The 15,751-nt window shown below is 42.3% G+C and overlaps 1 protein-coding gene across 5 annotated transcripts in view; it reads right to left on the bottom strand.

The window, feature by feature from the left end:
• Positions 1 to 4,322: 4,322 nt before the first annotated feature.
• Positions 4,323 to 15,751, bottom strand: part of TENM2 (teneurin transmembrane protein 2) — a 742,100-nt gene continuing 730,671 nt past the window's right edge. For all 5 annotated transcript variants that reach the window (XM_032124698.1, XM_032124699.1, XM_032124697.1 and 2 more), the window contains 4 exons: positions 12,733 to 13,029; positions 10,249 to 11,863; positions 7,457 to 7,587; positions 4,323 to 6,216 (listed from right to left, as the gene is read on the bottom strand). In XM_032124698.1, the coding sequence (XP_031980589.1) occupies positions 5,455 to 6,216; positions 7,457 to 7,587; positions 10,249 to 11,863; positions 12,733 to 13,029 (2,805 nt within the window). In that variant the 3' untranslated portion in view covers positions 4,323 to 5,454. The remainder of the gene's footprint in view (positions 6,217 to 7,456; positions 7,588 to 10,248; positions 11,864 to 12,732; positions 13,030 to 15,751) is intronic.

Below are 15,751 nucleotides of genomic sequence, written 5' to 3'. Positions count from 1 at the left end.
GGTTTTGCTTATTTTTGGTGATTGTGGTGGGGAGGCTGAGCTGACACAGTGAGCTCTCGGTCAACTGAGATTAAAATTACCAGCCTAACCCCTGAGTGTGATGGGCCCAGCTGTGAGGGTGCTGTAAAGCACTCTGTGATGACTTTTGTGTCACCCAGTCTCAGCTGCTTGTTAAATGCCACTTGCTCTTCCAGCAGCCCAGGTAATCACCTGCCAGGTGTTGCTGTAGACACACACAGCTCATGACCACCACTCCAGCTGTGCCCAGCACTGCTGTGCTGGGTTAGGCAGAAGCAGAAAAGGCTTTATCAACACTGGGGAGTTGGTGCTTTGACACTGGCAATGGTATTTGCCTTCCTAGAGCTCTTAGTCATGCTCAAACGTTGCATGTAACTATGCTCATTAGGGAGATGACAGACATACAGGGGGAGGGAGAGAGAATTGTTCTGATATTAGTGACCTAAACAAGCAGTTACAGCATACGATATATGTCTGTATATTGGTACAGCCAGCAGCAGAGCCTTCAGAGACAGACCCTGCCAGTGGAGCCACCTGCCCATGCTCCTTCAGTGTTTTCTGTGGGCTGAAAGTGGCTGTAAGGCTCTGAGATCTTGCTGCTAATACAGAGATGTGCAGAGTAAAAACATCTGAAGCTGTGTCAGCATCTGTACTGTGATGGATGCTGACCCTCTTCTGCTGACCTAGGAACTTGGTGCCACAGAGGTGGAGAAGTGAGTTTGGTTCCAGAGGAGTAGCAGGTTTCAAATGCAGTGAGTAAGGTTTAAACTAAGCAATCCTTGTAAATAAGGAACTTTTATGCTGCAGGCTGTACTTGAAGAGGCTGGGAAAGAACTTTTATTGGCATAAAAGTCTGGAAGCAGCTCAGAGGCAGAGAGGTCCTGGTACCCCTTCATTACACCTGCCTTAGTTTGTAAGGTAAAATCTCCCCTTTGAACAGAGTCACAGTTCAAGCAAAGGTCACCTGAGTCTATGACTGACCTTCACGTGGGGTTCTCATGCAAGATCACCAGATGAACATAGGACAGTACAATTCAGTGACTGAAACTTTACCTTTGGAGTTTCCTAGGGCTGTACCCTCAAGGCTGTGTGTTGAACATATTCCCAGGTCTGATCATTACTGAGTGCTTATTTGAGAACTGTTGTGAGACTGTTGTCAAAGGGGTCAACCTTACAGAAATTCCAGCACAAAGCAGTTAATGCAAATCATTCAGTGCCATTGTATCCCAATGTGGTTTTCTTGGATTCCTAAACAGGAAATGACTGACAAACATGAAGAGCATTGAAAGGCAGTGTTATAGTCATGTGTGGGGGAAGTGAGGGATATCTGGCTCTTCTGTTCTTACAGCAGTGATGAGCCTGGACTACATGAAGGTCAGAGGCTTGGCTTACAGAGGTAGAATGGTGTTGGCACAGTCATTTCTATCAGGAAACTTCTGAGAGGCTGCATTTCCCAAGGGATGGGAGGTGAAAACTGGAAGTACCAGAGCCAGGCTCCCATGCTGGTTTCAGTCTGGCTCTGTGCACTCTGAGAGCCCAGTGTGTGCTGTTGTGTCAGCCACTGCACTATAGGTAGCAAAAAAAAAAAAAAAAAAAAGACCTAAATGCTTCCTTCTCTTTACTTATTCCCAAAAGAATACTGTGGATCCACTGTCTGGCCCAGCTTTAGGAAGAATGTCTGTGTGTGCCTTAATCTGGGAGGCACCAACACTCTAAGGAAGGCTGTCAGGGCACTGCTGGGGACTGGTGTGGGCAAGGCAGTGCCAGGAAGCAAAGGCTGGTGCCTCTGGGTGTCTTGTGGGCAGAACTGCCATCATGTGGCCAAAGTGCCACGGGTGCCATGCCGAGAGGCAAAACACCTGTGGTGGTGAGGAGCGGGGTGTGCTGAGACACGTGCCTACCCCCACAGCTGGTCTACTCTCTGAGCTAAGTCAGGAAACAATACAAGGGGTTTTTTTTCCAAGCTGACGTGCAAAGTAATAAATACTAAATTCCTTCAGTTACAGCAATCCAATAGGAAAAAAGGAAATGTACTCTAATGCTGATTCTCCATCTGGTTTTAGTGTCAAACAGAAGCCTGTTCTTGGATTCTTGCTCTCCCTGCAAACAACTCAGCTTGCACTCGAGCGAGTTGGGAGAGCAAACCCGTGTTCGTGGTGCTTAGGCTGGCCTGAGCTCGTGCTCTGTGCCTTCCCACTGCCAGGAGCGCTTCCCAGGCCAGGTCCTTTGATGGGTGCCCTTGCTCTGTCCCAGTCATGGTGCTACAGGGACACAGACACAATGTCACTGTAAAAGCCACCACTTAACTACTCCCTCGTATGAAGAATCCAGTTCATGTCTCCTTGGCAGTGCTTTAGGTTAAGCATCTATTCCATACAGAAAAGTGTAGCAAGGAAGAGAGAGGAAAAGCAAGAGCTTTGAGAGGAACGGGAGATACCAGTTTGAGGCAGGTGAGGAAAAGGAAGGTTGTAGAAAGAAAGAGGGAGAAACAGATGTCTTAAGAAATTGGAAACCCAGATGGGACCACAAGAGAGCTGGCCATGGCCACACCAGTCCAGTTACCTCCCTCATTTGTTAAGTGAAAACCCCTTTAGGATGGGCTCTACCAGTCAGCTGTTTTTTCCAGACATGAGAGAATTTTGCTGTTTTGTCATAATTACAAAAAATACAGCAGTTCCTCCAATCTCTTTGGTGCACCACACAAGGTTCTCTAAGTCACTAGATACAGTGCAGTTTACTTGCCAGAAGGACAGGCTGTGTAGTCCATGTACTGTATGGGACACAAGGCAAGTGAAGCAGCAGAGCTGAGGGGCAGAGCTGGGAGTGACCTCGGTCAGCTCCAGCACGATGGGAAGCAGGGCCTCAGAGCTCAAGTATTTTGCTGGGGCTTCCCACAGGACCTGTACTAAGCTGCACACAGGTTTTGGAAACTACAGCTAGCCCTGGATTGATGATCTCTGGTGAGAATTTAGCAGCACCTCCCAAAACTGTGTTTAGGAACATCCTGATGGTGTATGTTAGTTGCAAAGGAGATGAGTAGGGAGTGCATCCCCTGAAATTTGTTACATCTCCTCTGATAGCCATTAATATTCAAAGCATGCTTCCCTTTTAGCTTAACTGAGTTCCCTTTTGAAGTAGCAGAATCTCCAGTTCTGAAGACTTTCAGCTTTAGGAGAATGGTAACAGAATGAAGGACACTGGGGACTATGCAACAGGTTTTCATTTCAACCCTCTCAAATTGCAAGAAAAATTCTATCCCAAAAAATGAGCTAAGCAGTTTACCAGGTAATCCAGACAAACTGCAGTAATGTAAAGTGTCTCCACCTTGTGATTTCATGTTTTATGCCTCCATTAAAAAAACACTTCCTTAAGAGATTTCACTTGTAAAGAACAGACTAATGTAACAGCACTCCAAGCCCTTCAGCAAAGAAAACACCTGCCTTGATGGACAATCAGGACTTAAATCAGAAAATGCAGCCAGACTTCATCTTCAGAGGATGAGTAACAGGGCTGGGGTTGCCCATGGGGTGAACATGTAGGTGTAACCCCTGGTCAGAGCAGTGTGGCTCTTGTTTGCACAGAAAAAATTGAATGTGCTTTCTGAGTGTTGCACCACACAGGCACTGAACTGTTCGGCTTTAAAAATGCACTGGAGTGAATTTATGCCCATAATCAACTCGAGCATCTCTGTTGGTATCATGAATCATTAAAAACCTCATTTGCAACCCCAAAAGCAAAACTGTTCTCAAAATTAAGTAGAGCTCCCCAGCTACATACTTAAATGAGATTAAAGCGGCAGGGCTCTGGGTGATGGATGGCTCCCTTTTATCATCACCAGGAGTGACTGTTTGCTTAGAAGAGGGTCTTTGATCTTACCTCCCATTTTTAAATGTGGTAGAAATAAGCAATCTCCCAAAGAAGACAGATTTCATGGAGACTTCCTGGCTCACAGCACAGTCTTGCATGTACCATTTAATATTATGTTACTACTCTTTCAAACTGTTTAGAGGTTACTTCAGTGCAATTAAACTAATTCCAGAATTGAAACACAGCAGTTTGAGGGTTGCTAGTCATGAGGTACAGAGAGAGAGTTTTTAAAGCATTTACCAATTTTCTCCTGTGTCCTAAGGAGATTTTTGGGTGATGTGTGTGAAGGACTTTGCTTGCCTAGAGATCAAAGGACCAGCCGCCTGCAGGATCCATGGAACCACAAGAAGTCATTTCCACATATAAAATGCTGTGTGCATTAGATGACAGCCAGACATGAATCACTTTTACAAGATTTTGCAATGGAAGACAACTAATTCACAGGAGTTTTAGAGACTTTATTTATGTATAAACAATTTAAACACTTTGCCATAAATTATCTTTGCCTGTCTCTAGTCTTTGCTTAGCAGCAAATTAAAATTAATATAAAAACTCAATGAACAATTCATACATGTATATTACAAAAAAGTTCTTGTACCAAAGTTCTTATTAGACTTTTTTTTTTCTTTTTTTTTTGTTTTTTTTGTGGTGACCGTAATGTGATTGTCTCAGTTTCTTGACCAAACAAACACACTAATAATTTTTAAATCTGAAACAGTGATTGTGCCTTCTGGCTGATGTATGTACAGGGTGATCTGACGTGGTGCCCATTTGCAATAGTGTAACACAATGCCCACAGCTCTACTGGAACTGATACCAACAAACTACTGAATCTAAACAGACTACACCCTGTAACTGTGTTATACTGTCCACAATGGAAATCTTCAAAGACAAACAGAGTATGAAATTTATCTGTAGTGATTTATAGCCACCATTTTGAATGTAACTTTACACTCTGCCCTCTTTGAATAAGTTAAGCTTCAAGCCAGACAAGTGGAGGGTCAGAGTGCAAGTGTGGTTTTGTTACTTTTAAATATATTTTCCTTTGCTATTTCCAGTGCGCTCTCACTTGCATTTCATTTGTCCTCCAGTTGCTACACACAAATCACCCCAAAGTCATGTTTTAAATGCACCTGTATTTTGCTTTAAATGAAAACCTCTTGGATATTTATCAAACAAGCAGTCTGAATCATCTGTGTTTCATCAGCTGGTTAGTGAAAGTGGCCCACTTGGATTTCTTAGTTTGCTCACGTGTGAATGGAGTGAGGTAATACAATACGAGGCCTTCTTTTTGTTTTTCTTTAGACCCAGAACAAGTGGGTAATATTTCAGGGGTACTTTTTAATTTGTACGGTTAAGAGTTTTCAGTCTGGCTTTAGTCCACTTCAGGATGTGGTTTTTAATCACTTGAACAGTAGCATTTAACTCAAAAAATATGAGCTTTTTTGCCACTTCCTATCCCAGAGTAGCTCAGCCTAGTGCCCCATTTAGGTCTTCATCTCCTTAGGAGAGGAGATAACAGTTATGACTACTGATTCATCCAGCAAAGGATGACAGCAGGTTAATTTGTTACCTCTTTCCCATTTCATTCTGTCTTAAAAACTGGATGTTGCTGCTACTGTCTGCTAGCTCTGGGTACTGCTCCACAGGCAGGACATAATATCCCTCGTAACCTTGAACCCTTCCCGTGTTCAGGAGCTGCTGCCTCTCTCCGTCTGTCCATACGCGGCTGCCCTCTCGTCCGTCCCGCGCCTTCTGCTGCTCCTTGGCCCAGGCCGAGGCCAGGGCTCGCTGCCGAGCCTGGTCTAACACTCTGGCCTTCTCCTCGTCCAGCGTGTCGGCGGTCAGTCCGTAGCGGATGTTGATCAGCAGGGTGGAATGCTGAAACTCAACATTCGTAAACCTTCGAGTCCTCCCGCTGACGAGCAGCGTGGGCTGGGAGACGGTGACGTTGATGCCGCTGTCCAGGACCTTCCTCCCGCTGGTCATGGCCAGGGTGACGAGGTCGCTGTCGGCCGAGCCGACCTTCACGAAGTAGTGGGTGTCCTTGCCCTCGATGCTGTAGTGCATCTTCTCCAGGTAGTGAGCGCCGTTCAGGACAGAGGCGATTTTCCTGCTGTCGTCTGTGGCTATGCTGGAAACGCCAGTGGTTACACGGCCTTCCTTCACGGCAAACATGATTCCTTTCCCCACGATGGGAGTGCTTGTGGCGAACCAGTGACCTGCTTTTTCTCTAATTTTGGCATGTAATCTTTTAGATATGACCTGTCCCTCCAGAGCCATGAAAGCCTGGTTGTGTCGTTCTGTTGTCTGCTGCACTCCTGTAATTAGCTGGGGAGAGCAAAACAAAACAAAACAAAACACCAAAGAAGATGCAGGTCTGAACAATACTCATTTCAGAGACAAATAATGATCTTTGCTTTGCTTTTTTAAAGGAAAGACATGCAGAGATAAGTTCTATACTTCAAAAGACCACCCTCAGTTATCCATCCATCCATCCATCCATCCATCCATCCATCCATCCATCTATCTCTTGTTCAGAATCAGGTAAATTACTCATTCAGCAAATTATTCTGTCATCTGTAAGACCAAATAAAATATTTCTCATCACCCTCTGTAGCATATATGCACCACACTTTGCAATTTTGGCCAATCATATAATGCCCAGTACAAGAATAAGAAAGACCCAAGTCTAGCACAATTTTAATCAGAGCTGAAAGCAAACAGAATTAATGTATTAAAAGGTGGCATTTAATTTGTGGACACTTTTCCCCAGAGATTTCAACCAGTATATATAAGTAAAATGCTTATGAATGTAAATTTTTTTTGAAAATAGATGAAATTTGGGCCCAAAAGCGCCAAAGCTTCTTGAAGAGGGGGTTTGGACTCTCAAATGACTTAGAAGCCTGAGGAGGTGGTATGCCCAGGTTTATATGATAATTTCCATTGTATTACCACAAAAATGAAGTAAGTCTAGCAAAGAGTAGGTTTGGAATTGGCCTAGTACTCTTCTAAAGTTTATTAATGGATTGGAATTTATTATAAAAGTTAAACCCATATACTATTGTGCACCCTTAACCTGAAAAGTAACTACAAATGCTGTAACTGAAGTTAAACGGAGTAGCAAATCAAAACCTCTAACTAGAAAAATGACAAAAAATGGTAAGAAAACCTCTTACAGGATGAGAAGTAGAACCCTTTTTTACCAGTAAAACAAGTACCAACCTAAGCTTATTGCAACACATTATTAGGATGGTTTTACCAGAGGTACAAGAGATGATAAATCACCCTGACAAAGTCTCCCTTTGTCATTGCTAATCAAGTTAATCAAGTTACAACTTGTTAATCAAGGAATAACTCAATAAAAGACAAACTAATGACACTGTAATTATGGTAACAACGAAGGCTGGCAAGAAAGGCATATGTTCATTAGTATAAAATCTAGCTATACCCACTTCACTTTACACTGAATTAAATGCTTGGCCTTCTGTGTAACTACAGAAGAGCCAGCAATTCTATCCATAGAGTGGGGCAGATTTATCCAAAAAAGTAACTTAATAGTTCTGCCTACCTGTCCATTTTCACATGCTTGACTCTCAGACAGCTCGTATGGTGGTGACACAAAGTACATTTTTGCTCTGGGGAAACCAGGAATGATGTTGCTAAGCTGAAATCCAAACATCACCAACCAGCTCTTGACATCTAAAAATCAAAAGAAAGCAGCCAAGTGAGAAACACACATGTGTAACAAATAGAGGAAATAAATTAGGAAATCCATCTTTGACATCCTTAATTTAAAGTAGCAACTGAAGTCACAATTAATATTATAGTGTGGAACTTTACAGAACTGTAGAAATCCACCATGAACAGGCACAGGAAATACTGGGTTGAATTTACCCTAAATAATTCATCAGGGATATACCAGCTCTTTCATTCTTTTCCATTAGAGCACATGAATTATCCAAACATTTTACAGTATGCAGTACTTGTTCCATCTCTGACACCTTCTGATGCGGCTACTATATGTAACCTATAAACTGTATTGTATAATGATGTTTTATTAGGTTAACACTCTAAAAACATCTGCAAAGTCCTTTGGGGAAAGTCATGGCTTCTCTTCTATGTCCTACTTCTATCAGCAGTCATCGGGTCTCAGGAGGCTCCATTAAAAGCAGTGAGAAGCTAGACTTGTAAATCAGATGTCTAAATTTAGGCACCAAGAGTATCCTCCCCATCCCTCCAGGGAAAATAGGAGCTGTGTGGGAGGGTTACAGCTCAGCTCTGAGGTGAGCCTCGGCAAGTTGCAGATGTGGGTTCAACCGGGAAAACTCTCCCCTCAGATCTAGCTGAAAAAGTTAAGTAACTAAGTTAATAACAGTAATTCTCACTCAGCAGGTATTAAGAACTAATGATGTATTTTAGCTATCCAAATGACGCTTTTAACAAAAAAGAAAAGAGTCTATGACCCCATTTTACATTCCAGTTTCCTGAATTCATGAGCACTTTTTCTTAAAAACCTCTCCTGTCTTTCCCAGTGGCCATCTCTTCTCGCTGGCCTACACTGGCTCCTGATGCTGCTATTGCCACTTCTGTGAGCTGAGCTGTTGCAAAGCCTGTTTTCCCCAAAAATCCTTTTTTTCTTAGCCATTCTTATTCTAAAATAAGTAGTAAAATACTCTGCCTCTACAAAGGTAACTGTATCCACCTCCCATCACACGGTGCTGACTGTATTTTTCCTGAACCTTTGGACAGCACAGGCTTACTGCTCCTTATAAGGCTTCAATCTAATTTATGGTAAGATGGCATCTCCTGAACAATTCACTAGGCCGCTCTAATTCCACAGAAACCAGAGGAGGACCTATATACAAAACAGTTACTGTTTTGCAGAGCTAATGTGCTTTGCAGCACTGCAATTGCTACAGAAATTTGTTTTCAGCAAAACCTGTAAATAAAGCAGTGTCAGGGTTAACAGTAAGAATGGATGGGGGGGAGGGTTTTTGGTGGGTTTTTTTTGTTCTTTGTTTTCTTTTTAAACTATGACAACAAAGGTGCCACCATAATCACTTCTTGTCGAAGATAATCTGTTTGGTCCTACAGCAACAAATATCTGCACCACCGATGAAGTATTTTTACAGACTACAAGGTGTGTGTTGTGCCTAAATGCAATTTATCTTATTAGATTTCATCTAGTGGATGGATAAATTAAATAAATACAATTTCACAATGTGGCAAAATACAATAAGATGATATTGAAAATCAAAATCAAAGGGTGGTGGATGAAAATAGGACTTTTGTTGAATTTAGGAAAACAGAATTTGATCCCAAGGTAATTTTAGTCACCAGTATTTTCACACTATCAGATACAAATTGCATTATCTCCTAACTGCAAAGTAGCTCCACTAGAACCTGTGGTGTGTTACACCTACTATTAGGTTGCAATGTACTAATGAAACTTGCTATGATTTCCTTTGAAGAAGATGCACACTTTTCTTGAAATTCAAATCACTGCTAAAATTAAGATCATTCCTTTTTAAAAATGGTATCACTACTCTAATTATTGTATACTGCATATTCTATTCTGAAAAAAAGCTTTTCCTGAAGACATATTAATTACCTCTCCTTTTAGAAACTGCCAGCAGTTAGTTCAAGTACTGTGTGATGTTACTAAGTGAAAAATTATTCCTAATTCAGAAAGGGTTACAAGTTTTACCCAATTCTAACATGTGTGATCAAAATTACTTTTGTTTCTCGGCTCTGCACGATCCATAACATTTATTAGTCTTTCAGGATGAAATAATCTTTAAAAACATCAAGGATTTAATTTTAAAGACTGAAGACTGTTTGCATATTAAAAGTTAAATGGAAAAAAGAGGTTTAATTAAATCCATTATTGGTGCTAATTCATAATGTGCCCATGGGCTCAGTCAGTAGTTCATTTTGAAAGTAGCCCTGAAAGAAGCGGATCGGAGCAGTTCTGGTTTGTGATTCTGAACCAACCTGCCAGTGATTTCTATACATGACTTCACTTTTCTCAATACAGAATTAGAATGAACGCATCTTTATACAGTACTAATTCAATACGAAGAGCACTATGGCTGTGCTGAAATTTTATATTCAGGCAAACTTATTTTTATTTTTTCCCTCCATAATTCATCATAGCTTCTCACTTAGAGTCCTTCGTTCAGGGAAGGGCAGTATCAAGAAATCAGAAATATCCAGTCCTTTTCATAGCACAAGAAAGGAAAATGACTCAAATGTGATGGGAGGATTGAGCAAAGGGCTAGTAAGGAGAAGCTGGATTTCTTTTCCAAATCAGCTTCCAAGCTGTAGTGCTATGTATGAATCAATGTGAAGAAGTCTCACCTGTTACATAATTCTTTAGATCCAGCTCATTGCTGAGAGGGTTGTTACTCTTGAACATGTACAGATTGAAAGGAGCAGGTTCCTTGCCAATATTTTTCCACATGGTGTAATCAGGAGATGTCCAGCGCCCAGCCAGTACATCATAGTCCCTTTGGGTAAAGTGCACAAGTTTGGTTAAAGGATCGTACAGCCCTCCGTGGAACCCAATGACCAGCTGGAAATCTGGATTAGAGTCGTAATAGATCTCCCCATAGGCCGTGTACTGGAGCTGTTTGATCATGAGGCCATTGATGCTGAACACGGCTAATGGAGTGCCTGTGTTATCAGAGGCCACATAATACTCTTCCCCACTGCTGCTCTCCATTGCAAAGAGGTGGCCTTGCAGATCGTAGTACAAAGAGGTAATTTCAGAGTTGGAATGGTTGTAGACATGAGTTACCCTTGTTGGGTTGTGAAGATCAGCATAGAAGTACTGTAGATGATGCCCCAGGTTGGTCTTGCAGGAAGCCCTTCGGCCCAGTCCATCGTAGCGGTACTGAACACTCCACCCGTTTGCTTTGTTGTAAGCTCTTGTCAGGAGCCCTTTGGAGTTGTACTCAAACACATCCGCTCCCCGCTGCCACAGGAACCCGTCATCATCGATCTTGTACGGGATGTCCCCCAGGCGCGTGATCCTGTCCCTGAGGTCATAGCGCAGCGGCATCAGTCGGACGCTGTTTCCAGGATTCAGGAGATGGAGGTTCCCGTTCAGGTCGTAGCTGTAGCGCCAGGTGGGCCTGTCATTGACTGCCACGCTCTGCAGTTGCCCGTCTCCATCATAGTCATAGGTGTACTTGGTCGTGTTGGCGTAGGGGCCGAGTTTGAGCTCCCTTTTGGTGACCCTTCCCATGCTGTCATACTGCACAGTCATCCAGTACATCAGGGACCGGAACATTTCGTACTGCACTTCTTTAATGCGCCCGTGGGTATCAAAGTGCTTGCTCAGCGTCATAACTGCTGTAGTGATAATTTGGTTTATGTCATAATAAATAACTCCAAATTTGCCAAAATGCTCTACTTTGCCAGAAATCTCATCGTAACGGTAAAGGTCAACTGGAAGAGGCGTCTCACTTATGATGGGTTTGATGCTTGCAATTCGGAAGCTGTTGTCGTGATATGTGTAATCAAACCTTGCATTGACCATTCCTTCTTCAGAGAACCTGTAGATTTGTTTGTCAACAAGAGGACCAATTTTCCGATAGCGAATTGTACAAGAAAATCCTCCACTTTGCAAATTCACCATTTTTAGGACACCTGTAGTTTCGTCATATCCAAAAGTAACCGCTGTGCTGTCATAAACAATTTCAGACAGCTTGGATAGCTTTCCATACTTGTAGAAGACTTGTCGGCCAGTACCTAAAAACGATGTTTTCAGAATCCTCCCGTCATCGCTGTAATCAAAAATGACGGAGGCGTTGCTTTCGGGGGGGTTATAGATATTCCTGATGTAGCCGACGGAGGTGTGAGTGGACATGCTGTGCCGAGCCACGCTGGGCATGGTGACGGCGTGCAGGCGGTCCGAGGAGTCGTACTCGAAGATGTACTGTCGCTGACTCTGCAGCAGCAGCACCATCGACTGCAGGGAAAACAACAACAAACACTTACCAGCTATCAGCATGTGGCCTGAGAGAGGGCACTGAAGAAAAGTTTACTGGAGAGGCACTAATGTTAAATGAGCGCAGAGAGGATCACATAGACTAGTCAGAGGCACAGAGCTGCTCAGGAATATTGTCACATTGCCAGATGAGAGGATCTGCTCCTTGGAAATCAATATGCTGACGCTCCAGAGAAAGTGTAGGTTAGCAACCTGTGAGCTGTCCTCCCTGTAGGAGGACTTTTTTTTATTTTTTTTTTTCCTGGGGAATGCAGAGGAGCTAGATAAATGACTTGATTTATCTTTCTGCCAGCAGTTGTAATTCACAACTGTTACTGTGAAATATGTGAGAAACTAAGCAGAGAACATCAGCTCTGGTTTACTTAGAACAACAAGAAAGGAAAAGAAAAACAATATGTGGCTTTGCTTTATTTAAGACACTTTTATGACTGAAGTGTGCTAATTAGGCTAAGTAAAAATGCACGACCATACTTTCATTTAATAAACAATTAGAGATGAATTTCCTGTTTCTACATGAACCTTTTGTCAGGTTTAGTCATGCATTTTTGGGCTTAATTAAGCCCATTTCACTGTGTTAATTTTTTGCCATTCTATGGCAGGAAAATATTAAAAGACAGAAACCATGAACAAAGTATCTCCCATTAAGAATTAGTTATATGCAGTTGACTAATTGAAAAATAAGGAATTTTGGGACCAGGTACAAAGGGATTGTTAACAGCTGGGATACATCAATTTTTAGCTACTTTGTGTGTGTGTGTTACGTGTTATGAAGCCGGATAGAACTTTGTGTCCTCGTAGCTCGTGTCAGGAGGTGACACACCAGCACCTACGTTTTCCAGGTAGGTGTAGCTCCACACTTTGCCGTCGGCGAACATGCGCGACACGATCCTGCCCTGCTTATCGATATCCGTCCTCTCGCTCATGGCCCCGCGCTGCAGCCCCGCCAGGCGCCCGTTGAAGAAATAGGACACGTTGACAGCAGCCAGGCCACTGCTGGGCAGCCACAGGAAGGGCCGGCCCAGCTGGTCGTAAATGATGCGCAGCGTGAATTTCCGGTGGTCGTCGTAGATCTTCTCCGTGCGGATGTTGCGGTCGTAGTCGATGGACAGCAAGTTCCTGCCGTGCACCTGCGGAAGGAAAGGAGGCTGCACTCAGTGCGTGGTGGGCACGCCGTCCCTCTGGATTTACAGCGGGGAAAACAGGATGCACAACAGGGAAATCCTTTGGGAATAGTGTAGGATTCCTGTTCACTGGCTTTTGCTTTCTACTTAGTAGCGCATTCAAATTTTTTTGAGTTTCTACTGGGGTATTTCCCATCTCCTGCAACGTGGGAGATGATATCCTACAGAGAAAGGCTTCTCTTATGGACAGAACAGACAGACACTGTGCACACCTTGGTCTTAAAGTGCAGAGAAACAAATTATTCTGCATGGAATATTTTTCTACTTGTTCTGTTTTACTTTTCTACTGTTTTTCTTTTGGTTTTGTATTTCTGCTATCAAATTTCTTTCCCCTTTTCCCCTACAATCACTTTAAGAACAACAGAAGAAATTTTTGTGCCTTCATTGAGGTTTAGCCACTTGGCTTCTGTAATTGCAACACCCTGCTTAGAATTTGTTCATTTACTATTTTCTTTGCTTACTTTCCAAATATTCAACAGATTCTTCACGTGGGATGGGCTTAAAAATACTGATCATACAGGTTGGGAAAGATGGACTTCAAGTGTTGAAAGCAAAGGTGCTAAACAATTAGGTTAAGTATTTTTCTTCACCCCCAACTCCTCTTTTTTTAAAATTTTCATTCAAAGTACAGCAAGAAGTGTTTCAGTGCTAGATTTTTTTTTTTTTTTAATAAAAGAGCAAAACAGAGGCAAAGGAGAATAAGAATGCCAAATGAGGAGGCTCCTAGTGAGAGTTCTATAATGAGAGATACATAAATATATTCACTGGGGAGTAAGCCAAAGAATTCAGGCTAATGCTGTAATCTGATAAAGCTTCTTAAGTAATTTAATTGTAGGTGCATCATTAAGAAAGTAGAAGTTTTTAAATTAGATATAATTTCAGTGCAATGACTGCTTAAACAGTATTCATCAGTTTCTGGGAATTTGTTCTTTAGCTTATATTTTCCAGTGGCTTTGATTAAGCAACGTTTCCTCTTACCAAAATTAAACTGTACATCAAAAAATATGTAAATTAACCCTGAGCCTTTCTTGAGGACATAAAAGTTATTCTGAGATATATTCACTAGCAGGGGTAAACCCAATTCCCACCACAACCAACTCAGTAGAAATTCAGTTATACAGACACATTTGAAATTAATACAATTTTGTGTTTGTAAAGAAATAATTATTTCAAATTATCGCTCATTATCCTAATTTTTTCCATTAATGAAATTAATCTCTTTAACAGTTTGCATTTCCTCAGTGGGCAATTACTAGGAAAAAAAGCTCTTTTCTGTGGGTTTTCCCTAAGGTTATCCCAGCAACAACTTGCCCTGTGATTCACAGAAAAGATAGAGTATTTTTTTTAAAACACCTTGTGGCAAAACAAGTCATATTCTGCTCTCCCCTTGTAATGAAAACAAAGCCAGGGAAGCCAAACTCAACATCAGTAGTTTCTCAACTGATTGCTCTTGTTTTGAAGGATCAACCCTGATGGCAGAGACATTAAAAAACCCCTTTTCATCAGCAGAACAGAGCTTTCACTTCTCAAAAACATTTAGCTATAGAATTGAAGGGTTAGTGTATGCCTGAAATAGTCCAAGTTCTTAAGGTTGAGCAGATTTTCTAAAAAGAGAAAAAAATGTCTTTCAGAGAGATTATGAACTGAATTTTAGCTTTGGGGGCTTTGCTTGTTTTGGTTTTTTGTAACTTCTGAAGCTTCATAAATCAGCCAGGATTTCTGGGGTTCATTCCTTCCATTACAGTAACTGCAGTAGTAATTTGCATGAAGGAAAGTCTGACTCCAGGTAGCCTCTCTTTTCTCAAAAACATAATAATAGTTATTTGGTTTTGCCGTAGAAAACAAAATTAGTTTTAAAAATAGGGTTTTAAAAATGATTACACAGACAAGAGCTGTGCAGACACGCAAACATCACTTGGAGATGCACACACGAGTATCACCTGCTTGGATAATTCAGTAACTTCATTTGCATTTGTAAAATAAGTAAAACCAGAGACTGTAATTGCAGTATCATATTAATTATAGAAACCCACACAGGCTGACAAATTCCCACCCTTCCTGGGAACACTAATAGCAGTCACAAGTATCAGGACTGCAGATTACCCAACAAGCCCTTTCTCTTTTGTTCACTACCCACGTGCACATCTGGTTTTCCCTCGGCTGCTGCTGAAGAGGCTGTAGGGACGAGCCCTTTGTGCCTTGGAAAGGTCTGGCCACAGAAATCGCTTACATGATGCTGCACCATAATAAAAACTCTTCAGACAGGAATCTTATCAAGACTTTATCTGAAACTGCTGCAAGACACTGAACGTGTACTGCATCAAACAGCAGCAGACAGTGAGTGGGGTAAGATAAAGGTGCAGTTCCTTTCTCAGGTTCATGAAATGTGCCCAGGCAGGTGTGAAGAGACCAACACGTCCTGCTGGGATGTGCTTAAAGCATGGATGGGCAGAGCCTGGGCTCAGGCAGCACCACTGCCTGAGGACTCAGAATCATCCAATACTTTGGGTTGGATGGGACCTTCAAAGATCAGCCAGTACAACCCCTCTGCACTGAGCAGGGACATCTTCAACTGGAACAGGCTGTGCAGAGCCCTGCCAACCTGACCTTCAGTGCTTCCAGGAATGGGGCATCTACCACTGCTCTGGGCAACCTGTGCCAGTGCCTC

The sequence above is a fragment of the Corvus moneduloides genome, chromosome 15 (assembly GCF_009650955.1).
Source record: "Corvus moneduloides isolate bCorMon1 chromosome 15, bCorMon1.pri, whole genome shotgun sequence".
NCBI classification, from domain to species: domain Eukaryota; kingdom Metazoa; phylum Chordata; class Aves; order Passeriformes; family Corvidae; genus Corvus; species Corvus moneduloides.
This window is presented reverse-complemented; position numbering and strand designations above follow the sequence as displayed.